The 21,641-nt window shown below is 32.5% G+C and overlaps 1 protein-coding gene across 1 annotated transcript; it reads left to right on the forward strand.

Moving 5' to 3' along the window:
* The first annotated feature begins 10,818 nt into the window (after nt 1-10,818).
* Nucleotides 10,819-18,230, forward strand: LOC125828120 (disease resistance RPP8-like protein 3). Its single transcript, XM_049507425.1, has 2 exons — nt 10,819-11,259; nt 16,128-18,230. The coding sequence occupies exons 1-2, from the start codon at nt 10,819-10,821 to the stop codon at nt 18,228-18,230; spliced, it is 2,544 nt and encodes an 847-aa protein (XP_049363382.1).
* Nucleotides 18,231-21,641: the final 3,411 nt, after the last annotated feature.

Raw genomic sequence — 21,641 nt, forward strand, 5'->3', positions numbered from 1 at the left:
CGTTAATAACCTGTTTGATGAGTGAAAATGATACATGTTCAAAGGTCCAGCGCTTAGAAGAAATTGTGGATACAATTGAAAAAAATAATGTTGATGATAAAGTTGAAGATGATACAATACCTTTGGAACTAGTTACGCGTAAGGAAACACTTATCGCATTTAGAAATCTTCATAATTTTATGGTGCAGTTCGAAAAGACAATACCGAAACTTTTGGATGTAATAAGAAAAATTAGAGATGAGCTTTAACTAGATTTAAATTTTAACAAAAAAACATAACACAATAGAATCATATTTCACTAAATTGTCTTAGATATATTTGTACTTTTAAAGAATTATTAATTTATAATATTAATGAGACCGTATATTTATATAGGGGTCTTCTGAAAATGTGTTATCTTATTATCTTATCGAAATGAGTGATTTTTTCCATTGGCCCAAATCGGGACCAAAGAAAAATAGTATTTTAGAGAGGTTATTAATTAATCAAGTACTAATTTTGTGAGGTTTTACTGTATATTTTTTTAAAAATAAAATAATATGTCACCAACTATATAAGTATTGTTTTTCAACTAATGACATGAATGCTTAATTTAAAAAATGACTTTGGATCAATAATTAAGTGAAGTCTAGTTTAATATTTTTTTTATGAAATAATTTAATGGAAGATATAATTGCAATATTAAACGGAAATTAAATTCTTATCCCTTCTATTAATTGAGAAGTGTTTTTTATGTCAGATAATATGAAGTGTCATCAAATATATCACCGTATTATTTTTCAACTTGTGATGCCAGGATTGATTCAACAAGGGGTCTATTTTTTCATCATGTATACTTTTATTTAAAATCTATTTTTCTAGTTTTTTTTTAGATGTGAAGTCATGAATAACTAGTTTATAATCGATTTGTTTTAATAATTCCTTTTCAATCAATAATATAGCTAATCCATTCAATTAGCTCTCTTGAGACATTATTGATCTTAAATAAGATTTAATCAATTTTAGTTTTGAAAAACTTCTTTCGGTTGAGGCAATTGGGTGAAAGAACTTTTAACATTATTCTAAAAGCAATATATGTCAAGTCTTTTTATTTGATTGAGTATTTTTATTAGATTTTTTTTTTTTTTTTTACCGTGGTTTCCGGGCGTCGCTTTGCGAACCCGACTAGCTGTACCCACCGGGTCCCGCTGTTTCAAGGCGGGTCCACCACGGTTAGTTCCACGGGGCCCTGGAGACGCGGCCGGTTTGTAATGCCTCCAGTGGCCCTGCTGGGGCTCGAACCGGCGACCTGAAGGATTTTGTCCCAGGCCTTTACCAGCTGAGCTACCCCTCAGGGTTAGTATTTTTATTAGATCATTATCTTTTACTTGTATTATTTCTCTTAGCACTTTTAATTCAAAAAACAAATCTAAACCATCAATATCAGAATAACTATTACGTGTTAAAGAAAGTTCAAGGTTAAGACAATATCTTTTAAATTCTCATCATCTAATGATCTCTTTTTTTTAAAAAAAATAAATCAAAGCATCATCTAGTGATCTCAATATACCACTAAATATGAAACCAAATTTTTTTTCATATGCTTCAATTGGTTCAAATTTATTTTGAAGTGAATATATATATATATAAAGTAATCAACTCTAATTTCAACGACTTTGTGATTTCGTTATCAATATTTTCATCAAATTGTTTCTTACGAAAATTAGGTTCTATATTCATTTCATATGTTATTTCCTTGATAAAAATCATAGCACTCATAGTACATATAATTTATTTTTTTCCAAAACAACATTTATAAGTAATTTTTTAAAAAAAAAATTGGGGGTCCCAAAAAATATAGGGTCCTAAGCGGTGACTTTAGTGGCCTAGAAATTAATACGGTCTTGTGTGATGTGAATGCTTAAGTTAAAAAATTACTCTGGATTAATAATTAGCGAAGTCAATGATTGATAAATTAGGGTCGATTCATACATACAGTGAAGTTGATGTTAATAAATTAATCCAATGTTTATTTGGGGGACCTAATCATACACTCAATCAGGGCAGGACATAAAATATCGAAAACTGAATTATTGAATTAAATTAAATTTTTTGGTTATTTGGTATTTAGTAATTCGGTATTTGGTATGGTATTCGAGAGTAAAATTTTAGAATTTTGGTATTCGAGTTTGGATTTGGTACAAGACATTAGTAACATTTGGTATTCGGTATTTCCTGAATACCAACTTATTTACTTAATGAAGGTCATATATCAACATATTCATTACTCATTAGTACAAGTCCACAAAGAATGTTAAAGAATAAGCATGAATAATTCAAATACATGTCTTTTAGTTGTATCAATTTGCTTTTCTTGATGTCTTCTTACTTGTTGACACACCTAAGATAGAAATGACTGACACACCTATTAAGAAAACAATAATAAACATAGTGAGGTTACCATTTTACCCCTATTAATTATGAAGTGGATGAATTAAAAAATTTAGATTTTCAAGAAGTTCTACTGTTTTCAAAGTAATTAATTGAGGGAATAATAGGTATTAAAATTTGTTCTTTCTTGATTTGTCAAAATGGATAAGTTATTAGGGACAACTAATAAAGGAAAAGTGGACAAGTAATTAGGGACAGAAGGAGTATTAACTTTGTAATACAATTGACTATAATTTCAATACGGTATTATCAAATACCGTATCAAACTGAAGTTTAATTTACTATTTCCCGAATTACTAAACCAAAAATTAAAATTTTGATATTTAGTATCTACTTTTAACTATCAATTACCGAATTACCAAACCCAAAATTTGAGAAACCCGAACCGAATACCAAATATTCACCCCTACACTCAATTATATTATTTGCTTTATTTATCATCTCAATTCCAAACAAGTTAGAAGAAAATATACTCAAAATGAATCCTATTCCACTAATAACATTTATCGATTTGAATCATATCAAAACTTATGCAAACTGAAATTACAATAAATCTAACTATCTGTTAGTTTTGTGATCTTTATGTAATTATGTCTGAAACTCATCTTTTATAAGCAGAAACTAATAGAAATTCTACTTAATTTAGAAAAACGCATATATTAAAATATACTCCTTGGACTAAGTAGTGTTAATTTAAATAAATTTAATACTAATTTAAACCATTATTTGTTTATTAAAATAAAATTAAGTGTTACCAACTATACTGTTTATTTAAGTAAAAGAGTAAGTGTCACCAACTATATATATTACAATATTATTTTTCAACTAATGACATGAATGCTTAATTTAAAAAATGACTTTGGATCAATAATTAAGTGAAGTCAAGTTTAATTTTTTTTTTTTATGAAATAATTTAATGGAAGATATAATTGTAATATTAAATCCTTATTCCTTCTATTAATAGGTGATACAAGGCATATGCATATTCATAGGTGAAACATGACCGAAAGACATATAAATACATCTAACATTAATGAGTCTATTTCCTAAATTCTAAAATCTAGGAAATATTATTTCAACGTTAAACCACATAAAAGCAAGCATTATAGCCATTAAAAATTCAAGCAACAAAAAAAAGGATATGCTCTATTTCAAGGTACATCATTCTGATAGCTTCAAAAAGAGGGCAAGCTTTGCTATGCACTACAAAAAATCAGAACTTCAGTGACAACTTTTCGTAGCGACTTATCTTATCCAGTGGCGGATTCAAGATTTTCGTTCAGGGGGTTCGAAAAATAAAAATATAAACGTGTAAATAAGCCTTTAGAAATGAGAACCTTGAATTTTTGTGAGTTTAAAATCACACTTTTAGCACGTTTTTTAAAGTAAAAAAAAGAAAAGAAAAAATTAAACAGAACAGAGAATTAAAAAAAAAAACTAAAAAAAAACAGAAACTGAAAAAGAAAAAATTAAACAAAACAGAGAATTAAAAAAAAAAACTAAAAAAAACTGAAACTGAAAAAGAAAAAAATAAAATACTTTCACTAGGATTCGAACTAGTGACGCACAGCTTAATTTCAAGGGGACTTGCCACTGCGCCATCAATTTTTCTTTGTTATTGAAGGGGTTCAAAATATATATATCTACAAAAATACAAAAAATTTAGTTTATATATACAGTGTAATTTTTTACTGAGGGGGTTCGGGTGAACCTCCTGAAACCCACGTGGGTCCGCCCCTGATCTTATCGCCATAAAATGAGATGGATTAGTGGCAAAAAATAATGCTGCCATAAAATGTATAGTTTTAACATATTATTGACGACTTAATCACCGTCGCCATAAATTAATAATCCTACTAAAATATGCCTGAAAAATTAATTGGATGCGACGAAGAAATTGTCGCTATAAAAGGTCTTTTGGCAGCAACTTCATCGCCACTAAAGAAGATTTGTTGCAACTTGATAGCCTTCACTAATTCTGTTGGTTTTATAAAGATTTTGGTTGTAAGTTCAAAGTTTTATTACTAATGTGTTTGGTCCATTATTTTTTACAAAATATTTCAATCACGTAAAATTTAATTAATAAAAATAGTAGTGAACTTTATCATAAATATAAAAAAGTATCTATTTATAGGATAAGTTAATTTTAAATAATAATATTTTATTAATGACAATTAAAACTCATTTATATATCTATATAGACAATAAAATAAGATAGAAGTGAAACTTAAATATACTTATATACACATACATGAATATATAAATATATAAAAATGAAAGAAACATATAAATATTTTTCCTCGTACCAATCACACATGTACATCTTTGACTTAGTGATTGTGAAAAAAGAAGAGAGATTGACTTTCAGCCATTTGGATATGGAAAAATATAATATGGGGTTTATATTGAAAGTAAAAATTGTCGTGCAAATTCTTGCCAAATATTAACAGACATCAAATATAATCTACATTTAATTTGAATGAATTGTGGGTGGTAAATTTCATGCATTTGTGTATGTGTATAGATGATCATATAATATATTATTTCTGAAGAAGTTAGATTTGAAAAAAGTGAATGAAGTTAAAAAAAAATATAGAGAGACAAGAGAGAGTAGATCAAATGGTAAACACCCCGAGTCTCCAAGAAAGCATAATGTGAGAGTTCTTGAAGAGGGGTTAAAAATAAAATTGGGATTGGGTAATATTGAAAAAAAATTCTTTGTGTATTTGAAAAGTGGAAAGTATTGTAATTGCAATTAAATAATATAATTAAAAACAAAATAATTATTCATTTTATCCAATATTTTACGTATTTGTGGATGATTTTCATGGAAATTTTAATACGTTTTACGATGTAGTTCCTCCGGAATCTAATGAACAACAACGATTACTTAGGATCAACTTGCGAATTTGTGGTATTGTAGCGGTATAAGTCGCCACAAAAACTAAATCTTTGATGGTGACTTGTGTTATTGCCACAAAAAAGTATAAGCTGTTATAGCCTATGCGTCGCGCCAATTGAAGGTGCATGAGAGGAATTATCCAATGCATGATTTGGAGTTGGCTGTGGTAGTATTTGCTCTTAAGATTTGGCGGCATTATCTTTATGGCGTTAAGTGTGAAGTGTTTACTGATCATCGTAGTTTGCGGCATGTGTTCACTCAAAAGGATTTGAATTTGAGACAGCGACGGTGGAGGAAGTTGCTTAAAGATTATGATGTCACCATTCAATACCATTCGGGTAAGGCGAATATGGTGGCATACGCTTTGAGTTGAAAAACGGTGATTATAGGGAGTTTAGCTTGCTTAAGTGTAACTAAGCGACCTTTGGCTAAAGAAATTCAGACCTTAGAGTCTAAGTTCATGCAGTTGGGCATCTCAGAAAGAGGTGGGGGTGTTAACTAGCATTGAAGTAAGGGCTACATTCATTGAAGAGATCAAGGCCAAGCAATTTGAGGATGAGAATTTGAATGAACTTAAAAAGAAGACTGCAATTGGTAAAGCACAAGAGACCACTCTTGATGCAGAAGGTGTGCTCAATTTTAAAAGGAGAATCTGTGTACCTAGAGTAGACGACTTGATAAAAAAATTATTGGTTGAATATCATGTTCGCGATATTCTATTCATCCAGGTGTAACGAAGATGTACCAAGACTTGAAGCGAATTTATTGATGACTGGGCATGAAAATGGATATAGCGAAGGTTGTGGCTAAGTGTCAAAATTGCCAACAAGTGAAGTATGAACATCAAAGGCCTGCAGGTTTGCTTCAAAGAATGCCAATTCTGGAATGGAAGTGGGAAATGATAACCATGGATTTTGTGGTTGGTCTTCCCAAGACTTTGGCGAAGTTTGATAATATATGGGTAGTGGTTGATAGATTGACCAAGTCAGCCCATTTTATTCCAGTAACAATAGATTATAATGCTGAACAATTGGCTAAAGTTTATGTGAAAGAGATAGTGAGGTTGCATGGGGTGCTCCTTTCTATCATCTCAGACCGTGGTACTCAATTCACATCCAAGTTTTGGAGGAAATTGCATGATGAATTGGGCACACAACTCATTTTTAGTACAGACAGACGGACAGTCAGAGATGACTATTCAAGTGTTAGAAGACAAGTTGAGGGCATGTGTGATTCATTTTGGAGGGCATTGTGATAAGTTCCTACCTTTGTATGAATTCTCCTACAATAATAGTTATCTCTCCAGCATAGACATGGCACCATTTGAGACACTTTATGGGAGGAGATGTAGATCACCCATATGATGGTTCGAGGATGGGGATGTGAAACCTTTGGTAGTTGATTTAGTGAAGGATGCTCAAGATAAGGTGAGGGGTATTCGAACTAAGCTTCTAGCAGCCCAGAGTAGACAAAAGAAGTATGCGGATCATAAGGTAAGAGACATGTCGTTTCAAACTAGTGAGAATGTTCTTCTTAAGGTATCACCCATGAAAAAGGTGATGAGATTTGGCAAGAAGGGCAAACTAAGTCCGCAATACATTGGTCCTTTTGAGGCTCTTGAATATGTAGGGCCGATGGCGTATAGATTGGCTCTACTTCCTAATCTATCTGGTGTTCATCCGGTATTTCATGTGTCCATGTTGAAGAGATATCATGGTGACAGTATTACATCATTAAATGAGACTCAATTGTGCTAGACAAAGACCTCAAATATGAGGAGGAATCGATTGCAATTCTTGATCGTGATGTGCGTAAGTTGAGGACCAATGAGATTAAGTCCGTGAAAGTTCAATGGAAGAATCGTCCAGTTGAATAAGCTACTTGGAAAACCGAGAGAGACATGCGAGACAAGTATCCCCAATTGTTCGTCGATTCAGGTACTACTTTGTTATTTCCTTAGCCTATTTTTCCTAAGTTTGTCACTTGAGGACGAGTGATGGGTAAATTGGTATCTATTGTAACGATCGGGTTTCGTCGTAATAGAAAAGCCAACGGAGAAAATTTTTAGGTCGGAAAATTTTTCGTAGTGACTTGAAATTTCCCAACCTGGTCAAGATTTGGACGAAATTGCAGTCATTAAGGTGTAGGGAAATATGATAGCAATCGGGGGACTTATTTATATTTTGATTACATGAGTAGATAGCCAACGCGTTAAGGAATCCGTACGACTTTACGGAATTGAATTCGAGTGAGTAGAACTCCTGAAACTGACTTTGGCATTAACTGTATTTTCTAAGTGTCATTGGTTGAATGTGTGTTGTAAAATGGGGGTTTTGAGAATTATTAAATAGCTCACTGTCTCGTGCAACCCGTTTTGGCGGGGATTTTGGTCGCTCTGGTGGGGCTGCTGTAGCGGGGTGAGGGCCGCTGTGGCGGGCCCGACGCGACTTAAAGTCGTAAATAAATCCTAAAAACATTTTATTCTGCACTTTTTGACTTTGAGAGCTAAGGAACGACCCCACACGACTTCTTGACAGTTTTCACCATTCTTGAGGCTAAATGTAAGATTTTAACTCCCCGAATCCATTTTTCGATCCATAAAATGTAATCTAATGGCTAAATATCGATGGGGGAGGGTTTTGATCTAGAATCTATGGTGGAAACAGCCCTATTTGGGATAATTGAGATCATGGGTTGATCTAGGGTTTGTTAGAATTGTTAGTAATCCGGGTAATTAGTGATTATTCATTGATTCCCGTATTATATTGATTATTTGTAGATCAAGAACAAGCAGAACGAATTCGTAAAGGAAAGGATCAAGTTTCTTAAGGTTTCAAGCTTGTTTTGAGGTAGGTGATGGTTGTGATTCTATGATTGTGTGATATATGTTTGTCTTGCTTCATTATGATATATGTATGTATGTGGATGTTGCATTATTGATCACACTTATTGTAAATGAGGATATATGATTGTCGAATGCCATTGAATCATGACTTGATTGTATGATTACGAGAATGTACTTGTGTTTGTGATTGTGGTGTGTTGAATAGATCGGTTGCCACGTTCCGATATAACTAATTGGGATCGGTTGCCACGTTTCGGCATAAATATGGGATCGGTTGCCACGTTCCGGCATAATCTTTGGATAGGGTACCACGTTCCGGTATACTCACTGTTTGGGTTTGGGTTCCATGAGAGGACCAATGCCTTGTCATAGTTGTGCATCTTGTGAAGTTGTACGTTGTTTGTAAATATTGATAATATTGTATATGTTCGATATATGCATGTGATTAGATTGTTGTATTGATTTATGTATGTTCAACTTAGTGGGATAGCCGCGTGCTCCTACCAGTACACTGTGGTTGTGTACTGATATTGCACTTGCTCTTATTTTTGTTGAGTACAGGGCATCTTCAGGCGGTTATTGACAGACCTCATTTAAAAGATCAGTGATCTTGTTCGAATTCAAGGGTGAGCCAATTCTTCCGGACTGCCATGTGTTCTCGTTCGTCTATGTCCATCATTTCAGACTTAGATTTTCTAGTTAGTTATTAGTGCATTAGTTTGGGGTTGTATCCCTTCTTGTTTAGACTTGTTGAACTTTAGATGTTTTGGTACATTGACTTTCAGGTTCTAGGTGTTACTTCCGCATTTATTTAGTTGTTAGACCTTTTGTAGGAGTTTATGGAAACTCTCTATTTCTTTCTTAGCATTTAATTTGCTTCCGTAACTTAAATGCCTTAGTATTTTGATTAAAGTTGGTTAGCTAATTAGTATTAATGGTTCTTCCACCGGAGGGTTAGTGTGAGTGTCAATCACGATGATCTAGGTCATGACAATCTAATCACACACCAATCATATTATTTGCTTTATTTATTATCTCAACAGAAATAATATTCATAACTCAATTCCAAACAAGTTGAAGAGTACATACTTTAAATATTTTATCAACCTTTCTTGCCCTTTTAAGTTTAATATTTTTTTCATGAAATAATTTAATGGAATATATGATTGTAGTATTATACAATTAATCTAACTATCTGTTAGTTTTATGATCTCTACATTATTATGTTTGAAACTAATCTTTATAAGCAGTAATTAATAGAGATTCTAGTTTAGTTAGAAAAATACATAGTATATTAAAATATACTCCTTTGTTCTAAGTTGTTCAATTACAATTAAGCAAACTAGTGTTTTCACCACAAATTGGTTTTGTTTGTTTTAAATTACTGCTGAAAATAAAATAATTAATATTCTAGCAAATATTACTCCCTCCATTTCAAATTAATAGAATTGTTGAGATATTTTTCATTTTTCAAATTAATTTGATTGTTTAATTTTCAAGACTACTTTTAGAATGTTCTTCCAATTTTACCCTTCATTAGTTAATATTGGAATTAGTTCTTAATTAGTATTTAGTTATTTTAATTATAAATTTGAAAATAATTAATAAGTGTAAAAATGAAAAGTTATACTTTTCTTAAAGGGTGTGAAACGCCTCAACCATTTAATTAACAAAGTCTTTGTCTTATGTAATATTTTAAGCACGGCTGCCATTAGAGTTACTAGTTATAATTTGTTGGTGGTGCTTAAAAAATTACAAAGACAAAGACTTCGTTAGTTAAATGGTCGCGGTGAGATAATAATTTTTTTTAAAAAAGGCTTAATTTATGTTATTTACTCTGTTTATTTTTACTTATCCATTATAACAAAACAAAATTTTCACTATTACTTGTTATTACTTTTGACATTTTTAGAAAAAGACAATTGTTTAATTTTATGTTTTACCCTTAGCATTAATTATATATTTTCCAAGACTTAATACTCCCCCCATTCCTATTTATATGTCACCATTTTAGATTTCATGTGCATTAAGAAACTAAGTAAATTTACTATTCTACCCTTATTTAGTGTTTTTTTGAAGTCAAGTTTTCAATCAATGAACATGAATTAAATTATTTTGATTAATTAATTTGACCAACGAACATAAATTGTTTATTTAGTTTTTCTATGTTGGTCAAATGTATATTTTCAGAGCTAATTAATAACTCACAAAGGTAAAATAGAAAGAATATGGTCATTTATGCATTGATTTTGTGAAAGACGACATACAAATATTAACGGAGGGAGTACTAAACATCAATTAATAAGAATAATAAATAATCATGTTAATCATTGTTTTGTTAATGGATGTGTCAAGTCCAAATTCATACCTTATTAATTCTCCGTGTAGTTATATTTTATATCACTAATTAATAATTTCATGTCATATCCCAAATATTTGTGAATCCACTTAGATATAGTATATTTAGAACAAATTACACCTAATTTTGATTTGTGTGTATATCCCAAATACTTGTAATTAATTATTTATAATAGTGCTAAAAAATAAAGTCAACATAAGATAAATTGTACAATTATGTGCTTATATTATATAGAGCTAGAAAAGAAATTAAATATGTGAATTTTTGGTTAGTAAATTAAAGATGGCAGATGCAGTAATGACTTTGCTTGTGGAGAGCTTGTGTCAACTAATCACTGAAAAAGTGAAGCTGATTGGAGGTGCAAAGGATGAGTTGGATAATCTGCTGCAAGAAATTAACACACTGAAAGCATTCCTTCAGGATAATGATCAACAAGAAAGCAACAGCAATTTGTGGAAAACATTTGTGAAGAATATCCGAACACAAGCGCATAAAGCTGATGACGTTATTGACAAATTTGTACTTGAGGCGAAGCTGCATGAAGAAAAAAATATATGGAAAAAAACTTTATCTTTCGGCAGGCATATCAAAAGAGTTAATAATCTTGCAAAAGGTACCAAAGATATCTGTGAGAAGGTGAAGGCGATTCGCCAAAATAATTCACAAGTTCTCCAGCCCAAGCCAATGCTAAATCTACCCAGAAGACTTGCAAGGGAGCCTCAGGTAAATTATAAATAAAAAGAATATCACTTGACTTATGTTGGGTATTATTATATGCCCTGAGTTTCTTACCAAAATAGATTTTTCTTTTAGAAAAAAGTTTAATATTTTGACGGGTCCTTTTCTTGTATGAAAAGGTAGGTTTAGACTCTATAAATATAGGTTTGTTCTTTCTAACTTAATCAACATTCACAATATAATTCTAGGGGCTTTGACAGTTTTCGTTAGGGGGAGAATTTGTGGGACACAAGTACTAGGTTATCGCTTGTGTGAACTTTTCATGTATTCCGAGTGAATTTGTTTCTCTCTATAATTTGTACTCTCATATTTATAGTGGATTGCTCATCTCCTTTGTGGACGTAGGTCGACTGATCGAACCATGTTAATTAAATCTTTGTGTCTTTTGATATATTTCTCGTTTGTCTTCTTACTCGTGGTCTTTCGAATTTGCTTTGCTAGCTTCCACATGACATCTGCTTATTTCGATCCTAACACAACTCTTGTAGGCTCCATCAATATTTAGTTTAACATTAGAGCTAGAGATAGCAGAATTTGGAGTGTACATGAATTCCAAGGTTTATGGACATGAGATGGGCTTTGGGAATTTGTCCAGTATTGACCTTCATTCTTCTTTTATTGTGCTATTCTTTTTTTATATTTTTACCAACTGTTTTACTTTAATTTTGAAAATTTGAAGAGTTTTTTTTATAGATATTTTAAAAATCATTATAGAAAATTTGCAGAAAATCAAGCAATTATAATAGTTGTTGCATAACTATTACAGTTGTTGTAGTTGCCGCAACAACTACGATAATTGTTCAGGCTTTCAGCAGCTACAATAGTTATTGTAGAAGGTATTGTAATTGTTGCAACTTCAACCGCAGTTTGAGTTGCTGCAACAATTGTTGAAAGGGAAAAAAGAGCATGATATACCCCTTAATTTTGTCATTAAGAGTTGATATATCCATCGTTATAAAAGTATTTCATATATACCCCATATTGTTACACAAATGACTCACATATACCCTTTTCTTCTGACGGAAGTGAAAAAAGTAATTTTTTGTTAATTTTTTAATCAAAAAGATAATTCATGTAAGGTATAGTTAATCCGTCTCACACATTTTCTTTTTTTACTTTTTTAATCCAACTATTAATTTGAATTTCTTATTTTGATGGTCAATTTTTTTCACTTATTTTCTTGTAAAATTTATTATGAATGCTCCAATTTTTTTGTATAGTGTTATATAAACTAAATTACAATATAGCAAAAAAAAAAATAGTTTTAATTTTTTTTTTCTCTTTTTTCATTCACACTCCTTTTTTTTTATGTCTCTTATTTTTACACTAATGAATGAAAGAAAAAAAAAAGAAATAAGAATAAGAAACTTAAATAATACATAAATAAAGAAGTCAAAAAATAATTTATGTGTGAAAAAGATCAAATACATGATTTTTTTAAGAAACTAAAAATTTAAAAAATAATTTAAAATTAATTTTATCATTTTTGTAACGGTAGGGATATATGTGAATCACTTTTGTAACGATAAGAGTTATATGTGAGCCAATTTTGTAACGAAAGAGGTATATGTGAGCCACTTTTGTAACAAGGGTATATCGACTCTAAATGACAAAGTTGAGAGGTATATCAAGCTATTTTTCCTTGTTGAACTTGTTACAACAGACGGTGATTGTGATGACATGTGTTGGTATTGGTGTGACAACGAAAGAGGCAATAGTGGTGATGGAGGAAGAAGAAGAAGAAGCAGTGGAGGTGGAGGAAGTGACGGTGATTGAGGAGGAAAAGAAGAAGGTGGTGGAAGAGTGAGAGGAGGAGGTAGTAGATGTCGAATCCCTCTTCGGCTACTTTGTGTGTCTATTTCTTCAGATTTTGAACCCCCTTATTGAAAATCTTGGTTCCGCCATCGGTGACGACAACAACAATAGAAGGGGTGGGGACAACGACAACGATAGAAGGGAGGGAGGAGAAGATACAGTCTTTGTGTAAATTATAAAACTTGAGGGTTTTAAAATTAGTGTTATTACCATTTTTTTTTAAAGCAAATTTACCACTAGACATTGTCTAGCGATCTTTTATTAAACATAAAAAATATCAATAGGGACAAGTACAAGCAAAGGGGGCTAGGCATTACCTTACTAATCCTAATGAAGTACTTAACTTCTGCTACCTAACAAGCATGAAGAAAATAAGAGTTAGAGAGAACTAAGTATTTTCTGATCATCACAGAGTTTGTAATACACTCCATAATGATATTACAAATGAGGATGCTTAAATAATGTAAAAATATGTCAATCAAGAAGAAAGTTGAGTTACCAGCCTCAAACTTTCTATTACAAAAGCATGAATTAAAAAAGATTGATTGTCCATTAAAAGTAGCTTGAAGTATTTTTCTCTTGGTCTTCTTCTTCAAACCTATCCAACAATACTTGATGATTCATACCTGAATTTATTGGATCTAGTTGAACCTATTGATACTGTCAAATGGTTTTGCTTTGCCTATCGCATCGGTAGGTGCCTTGGAACAAATTCCTCAGTCATTTTACCGTCCCAACTATGTTGCCTTCCATGTGTCTTCTTTTTGCTTTTGTTGCTTCCACTTCTTTGTTGCCTAGGTGATATATCCCCTTCTCTAGCCACTCTATCAAAGCAAATGTCCAGAATATTGTCTCTTCATCTTCATCAAGAGAATCCTCACCCAAATCCACTCCATCTTCATCAAGAGAATTCTCACCCAAATAAATTGTATTTGACATTAAGGCCTTTGACTCATTCTTCTTTGCAATCACACATTTAGGCACAAATACGAGAGCTTCTGGACTTAATTTGCTATTTAAAGTAGGTGGTGAGACTTGTTTTTCTTGGATTAAATCATTGTCATTCTCTGTTAACCTTACTTGCTTTTCAATAGTCTTCAATAAAGCATCAAAGGCGCTATTCAAACATAATAGGTCTCTTGAGGCATTACTAGTATCTTGCCTCTTCTCACTGTCATGAAAATTTTCAATCGGACCCTTTTCACTACATGGAGAATTATTTTGACTAGTAGGGGAAAGAATCCAACTACTAGTTGATTTGTTGTGTGCAACTAGTGTCTAGTTTTTGGTTGGATTCTTGTTTTCAACTTGCAAAACATACTACCCAGAATTTTTAGCATCTTCAACATCAGATGTATTCATTAGTTTTTGTCCTGAATCCATTAATTTTTGCCCTGAATCAACTCGCGGTTCATCAATCCCAACTCTTGGTGTTCCCCCTGCGTTTTTAGTTGCATTAGACCTCAAATTCATCCCAACTTCTTTTGATTGCACCTCATTAGTAGTAGCATGTTGGTTATTGCAATCACCTTTGTTTTCGGTAGTTGTTTGAACACCAATATTACTTGTATCAACATCCATTGAGTCTACACGATTTTGCTCGAAAGTGGAAGCAACCAATTGTCGATCTAAAGAAGTAGCTTTACTTTGATCGACATCTACAGTCTTTCTTTTCTCATTTAATATTTCTTTTGCATCGCCTTGATACTTTTCACTATTGGTAGTACCTTTTAAAGCACCTTCAATGGTATCATTAATTTGTTTGTTATTTTGATTTCTTTTTGAAATCAAACGACAACTATTTTCATCATGACCTTGGTGCTTACAATAATTGCAATACAACGGTAGATTATCATATACAATCTCCTGAAAAACCTCAATCAACTTACCAGATTTTTCATCCATAAACTGCAATCTTATACGATTTGGAAGCTTTTCCATTAGATCAAGTATAACCTTGACCCTAGCCGTGCTAGGTCTTGATTTGATTTGAGTAGCTTTATCTATAGCTATTGGTTTCCCAACTGCTGATGCTATAGACAACAGAGACTTGTTTGCTAACAAATCTGGAGATAAGTTCGGTAAAGAAATCCAAACCACATCTAACGTCATTTCCTCCTTAGGGTTATATCCAATGGATCATGGAAAAACCCTACATTGGTGCTCGTCTCCATTGTAGAGAAGATAGTTAACTGAGCGAGATAAAACTAGTACATAATCTTCATATTAATCAAACCTCAACAAAATTTGTCTTGGAGCAAGTAAGCCAATTAAACAATTGCCCTTGGTACCAAGATGTTTCGGTAAAATTGACCTTAATACCTTCAAATCTGGCGCACCATGGGATAATTTAAACACCATTGCTTGATGTAAACCCTCTTCGATCATAAAGTCTTGCCTTTCTTCCATTGAAAATGTGATAGTAGGTTCTCCATGAATTATTTTGATTGATTTTACGATTGTTTTTGAGTTAATTAGGGCAGATTGTTTAGGATTTATAGTATTGGAATTGAAAAGGGTGGCGTATGTGGTGGTTTGGGGTGGTGGGGCAGTCTGGACAGCCTTGAAAGGAGGCCGTCCAGTGGCCGTAGCAGCCATGATAGCTGTGCAGCTGCTGCCTATGTAGGAGCCACCAGAAACCCTAGGTCGGCAGTTTTTCCGTCGCAAATATTTGGACTAGCGCTCCAGTGATTCTGTGTGTTATTACCATTAATCTTACTAAAAACTGTTTTTTTTTTCCGAATTTATACCACTAGACAAAGGGTCTAGGCGGAAAATATTTAAGCCCAATAAAACATGAGAAAAATTGAAAAACATTTAGTGAAAATGTTTTCCTCCCTACCAAACACACTAATTTAGTGAAAATGTTAACGTTGTTTCTGAACATGATGATAGTTATTCTCTTTTGTTTTTGGATTAAATATTTATGAGATTTCTTCAAAGTTGCTAAATTATATTACTTGTATGGTGGTTTTAGTTGTTATTGCAAAAATGAAAAGATTTTGAGCTCTGTTTTTTGACATATCCAATCTTAATAGGAAACATTCTTGGAGGTTAATAATATCGTTGGGTTCACTACAGAATCAAATGAAGTGATGGGGCGGCTTGTTGAAGAAACAGAGGAGGTAGAATGCATACCTATTGTGGGTATGACTGGACTTGGCAAAACCACACTGGCAAGAAAAGTATGGAGTGATTCTCAGATTACAGCTAAATTTTCCAAGATCATTTGGGTTTCTGTCGGACAGTCCAACGAACTAAAGAATAGCTTTTTTGTGATTCTCAAATCATCTACGGAACCCAATCAAGAATTACACTGTACTGGTGAGAATGAGTTAGCTAAAGTAATAGCTAATTTTGTGACTGAACAAGACAGGTGTCTCATTGTCTTGGACGGTGTGTGGGCGAGTGAACTTGTTGATCGTTCTAAAAATGTTCTCCCAGTAAACAAGAAAGGCCATAGGATCTTGATAACCACTCGCCGCAGAGATGTGGCAGCTAGCTGTGCAAGTAAAAAACCATATCATCTCAAGTTTCTCAATGGAGAAGAAAGTTTTCGGTTGCTGGAAAAGGGAGTTTTCAACAATGAAAAGTGTCAAAATGATCGGTTAGTAGAGCTTGGAAAGAGTATTGCAAGTAAATGTGGTGGATTACCACTTGCATTAGTGGTAGTTGCTAAAGCTTTAAAAGGTAATCAGACCGTAAATGATTGGGAAAGGATCGAGAACAACTTTTGGCAGTATGTTGTGAAAGAGAATGAGACAACAAGCTGCTGGAAAATTGTGGAAGCCAGTTATGAAAGTTTGTCCTCTGAAATGAAGGCGTGCTTCTTGTATTGCCTAGCCTTTCCAAAAGGCTATGATATCCCTTTTCAGACGTTGATTCGATTGTGGATGGCGGAGGGGCTCATAGAGTCAAGTCCAATAAATTTCTCTTCCTCTAAGGACAAAGCAGAGAATTATTTGATGGAGTTTGAGAATTTGGACCTTGTGATAGTGTCGAGAGAGATTACTGGTTCGATAAAAAGGGTTAAATGTAATGAGATATTCTATGAGTTCTACAAGATGGAGGTGACTAAAGAAAGTGTTTTTCAAGAACTACGTCTCACACCTGATTTTCCATCGATAAATGATCCAGATACTTCTCGTCGATTGCATATTGAATCATGTGATCTGCCAGATTTTATCTCCAGAATTTCCAGTGCAGAACATGTTAGATCTTTCTTATGTTTTTCCTCGGAAGATCTAGACCAACAAACCAACTTATCCTCTCATGTTGACATTCAACTCATCCGGAAAGCATTTCCACTTCTCAGGGTTTTGAAAATTGAATCAATCAACATTCCCTCCTTGAAGAATCTTAACCTACTATTTCATCTGAGGTACATTTCTATCTCAGGTAATTTCAAGGAACTTCCTGCATTCTTTAGTAAGTTTTGGAGTTTACAATCTATTATAATTAATACATCCCAGCCCACTCTCAACATAAAAGCAAATATATGGAACATGTCAAAGTTGACGCATTTGAAGACCAACAAACCTTCTAAATTGCCTCTCCCTTCAACCCAAAAGGGAAAAGGTTCCTCCTCCCTGCTGCAAACTCTTTCTAAGATTTCACCGGAAACTTGCAACAAAGATGTGCTCGGACAGGCTTCGAACAGCCTCAAAAAATTGAGTATTCAAGGGAAACTAGAAGAATGTATTAAAACTAACAGCGACCGATTCAGCACTTTTGAAGGGTTTCAAACTTTAGAAAAGTTTGAGTGCCTAGAAAATTTGAAAATGATAAGTGATGTTCCTTGCCATACTAATGCTTTTCAGTTTCCGAAAGCATTATTCAGATTTCTACTCAAGCTTAAGAAGTTAACTTTGTCAAAGACAATGTTTGATTGGAAAGATGCAACTAAACTAGGGCAACTGGAATGCCTGGAGGTCCTCAAGTTGAAAACTGATGCATTCACAGGGAAGTCATGGAATCCGGAGAAAGGTGATTTTCGAAAACTGCAGGTCTTGTGGATTCATAGCAATGACCTCCATACTTGGGAGGCTTCAGGATCTCACTTCCCCAAACTTAGGGTACTTGTTCTTGAGTGTCCTAAGCTTGAGAGTGTGCCAGCTGAACTATCTCAGTTTCAGCAGTAGAGTTAATTAATGGCCCTGAAAACATGCTCCGTAAAGCATCAATTCTTAGCTCATTTGTATTTCTCCGGAGTGAAGCTGATCCCAGGGACACTCAGTGAAGTTAAAAGGTCAGTTAAATTTTATTGTCTTGAAATGATTATAAATCTCCATTTCCATTTTACTTGGCTCCTGTTGAGTCCAAATGCACACACAAGTGCTCACGGTCGTACAAGTAGTATAGGATTATGAGTCCAAATATCGTATTCACAGAGACTTCATGTCCATTAAAATATAGAACTGCGCGGTAGTTTTATAACTTATCTGAAACACTTCTCCTTTTTATTGCAGGGAAGTTTGATCAAGACACTTTGCTGGGAGCCCGGGGATCATGGACAGATAGCTAGAATGCTCTTTAATATGGTCATGTCACTGTGTCTCATTACAATGAAGAAAGCTTCTTGTCTTTTGTTTATTCAAGTTAATAATAACAAGAATCTCCATGATTTGACATTTGGGTTTGTGTGGTTTACTATTGTTCAAAGACATGTTATGAATCTCAAGTATTTAGTATGTATAATCTTTGTGAGGATTTTGGTTATTTTTAAAGAGTTATAACTTAGATACACTCGTTTGTGTATCTTGTTTTTTTATATAATCAGATCATTTCCTATGCACGCTAACTTCATCACCTAGTAATAACTAATTACTTTGGGTTTACGTCGGTCATGATTACAGAATAAAGGATATTCTTCTTATGATTCTTCACGAAACGCATAGGAGATCATGTCAATGAGGATGAGGAGACATTAGCTAAGGTAATAAGTGATTTTATAAGTAAAAGAGGGAGATGTCTAGCTCATTGTGTGGGAAGCAGAAGTTGTTGAAGTTGTAAAGAGAGTTTTCCTAAGAAACAAAAAGGGGCATCGAATCATGATGACAACGCATGACAGATATCTGGCTTCGTATGCCAATCCATATCTCATAATCTGAAATCTTGAATGAAAAATGGAAGTTTTAAATTGTTGGTAAAGAGAGTTTTTGACAAAGGAAATTGTCCTGTTGAGTTAGTTGAACTTGGACAAACCATTGCACGAAAATGCAAATTAAAGGAGTATGTACCACTTGAAATAGTGCTGATTGCAGGACTATTAAGAGGTCGTTCGAACAAAAGTGACTGGGCAAGAACTGAAAAAAATGTGTCCCAATATCTTTATAAAGAGAATAAAGATTATGGTGTATTTGTAGAGATGAGTTACAATCGTTTGCCTCAACAAGTGCAGATGTGCTTTTTGTATTGTGGTGTCTTTCCTCCGGGCTTTGATATTCCTTGTTTATTGAACTTTTACATGATTCCAACTTTCAACCAACAGGCCCTAAAGTTTATTGAACTTTAAGTGATTCCAACTTTCCAATGCTCTCTAACAAAGACGGCTATGTACCCATAACTAATTACTTTGCTGTTACTATTATTTATAGTAATAACTAGCTAGCAATGTGAAATGCAGTTTTACCAGATTCAGAAAGTTAGTTAAGAAAATTGTTAACTAATTTGCAGCCTCTAAGTAATTAGTTGATTAGCCAATCAGAAAGTTAGTTAAGAAAATTGTTAGTATATATATATGTACACATCTGCCCTGACAATGTCGATTCTGCAAGAAAAAATATTTTATCAACTAGACGAAATTATGTCGAATTTTGACAAAAGGATGGATGCAACACTATAATAAAAGAACCTTTTGTGGCGACGCAAATCTCCATAGAAAGTCAAAATATCGCCACGAATAACCTGTCGTGGAGACCCATGGGTCGTTCGCTATACTAAGTGGTTGATACTTTTCTGTGGCAACAACATAAGTCGCCACCAAAGGTTTAGTTTTTTTGTGGCGACTAATGCCACCACAAAAATGTATTAAATTTGCCACAAAAACCACCCAACAAAAAAGGTAAATTATTGGAAAAAAGTGAAAAATTATTTTGTTTTTAATTCAATTATTTAATGACAATTGCAATACTTTTCACTTTTCAGATACACCTATAACGTTGGAAGTGAGAGGTGCTTACCATTCGAGCAACCCTCTCTTGTTTGTCATTATTTATTTTATTTTTAACTTCATTCACTTTTTTCATATTTAACTTCTACATTAATAATATATTATATCATCATTTATACACATACACAAATACACGAAATTACCACCCATATTTCATTCAAATATAGATTAGATTTAATGTCTATCAATAATTGGCAAGAGTTTACACGACAGATTTTTCTCAATACAAACCCCATATTGTATTTGTCTTTATCTGTCATGGTACTAAAAGACTAAATAGCTGAAAGTCAACCTCTTCTTATTTTTACATTAACTAAATCAAAGATATACACAAGTGTTTGATATGAGAAAAAATATTTTTATATTTTCTCATTTTGTTGGGTTTATATGTTCGTGTATGTGTACATATAAATTTCACTTATATCTTATTTTGTATTATCTATAAAGATAAATGAGTTTTAATTGTCACTAATAAAATATTACTTAATTATTATTTAAAATTTACTTATCCTACAAATAAATGATTTTTAAAATTTATTATAAAGTCCACTACTATTCTTGTTAATTATTTTTTGTATTACATGATTGAAACATGTTTAGAAAGTTATATTTGTTATTTTACTTATCTAAATGTATATTAGAGTTTTGATTATTATTAATTAATTTATTTTTTCTTATTTTGCTTATTTATGTTAGTATTGAACATCATCAACTTATATATACTCTGTTAGTATTTCAATAGAATTGATAATATGCGGTTAGTATTAATATAAAAAGAAATAATGGATATATATATATATATATATATATATATATATATATATATATATATATATATATTGCTTTTGAAAAGAAAAGTAAATATTTCAAAGTAGTTAGTTTTAAAGTATTTAATATTTATTACTACATTAAAAGAGGTTAAGGATAAATTAGTGAGTAAAATCTCTTATTATAATAATTAAAGGTCGTTTAAAATGAAAATGTGACAACTAAAATATGATGAATATAGTATATACATTTTTGACTAAAATAAGTAACAAAATATATGACACTACTCATAATGCTTCATAAGTAAGGCTACCACTGTTAAAACTTTTCAATATATGTCTACAATTTTGAAAGGAGCTAAGTTAATTAAAATAGGATGGAAGAAATATCAAATTCCTATAAATACTTATTTAGTACAAATAATGGACCATAATAAAACTTTGAACTTACATCCAAAATCTTTATAAAAACGATAGAATTAGTGGAGACTACAAAGTTGCCACCAATCCTCTTGAGTGACGATGAAGTAGCCACCAAAAGACCTTTTATAGTGACAATTTCTTCGTCGCAACCAATTAATTTTTCAGTCATATTTAGTAGGATTATTTGTGGC

Source organism: Solanum verrucosum, unplaced genomic scaffold, assembly GCF_900185275.1.
Source record: "Solanum verrucosum unplaced genomic scaffold, falcon-dt-bn FXZP01000053.1, whole genome shotgun sequence".
NCBI classification, from domain to species: Eukaryota; Viridiplantae; Streptophyta; class Magnoliopsida; order Solanales; family Solanaceae; genus Solanum; species Solanum verrucosum.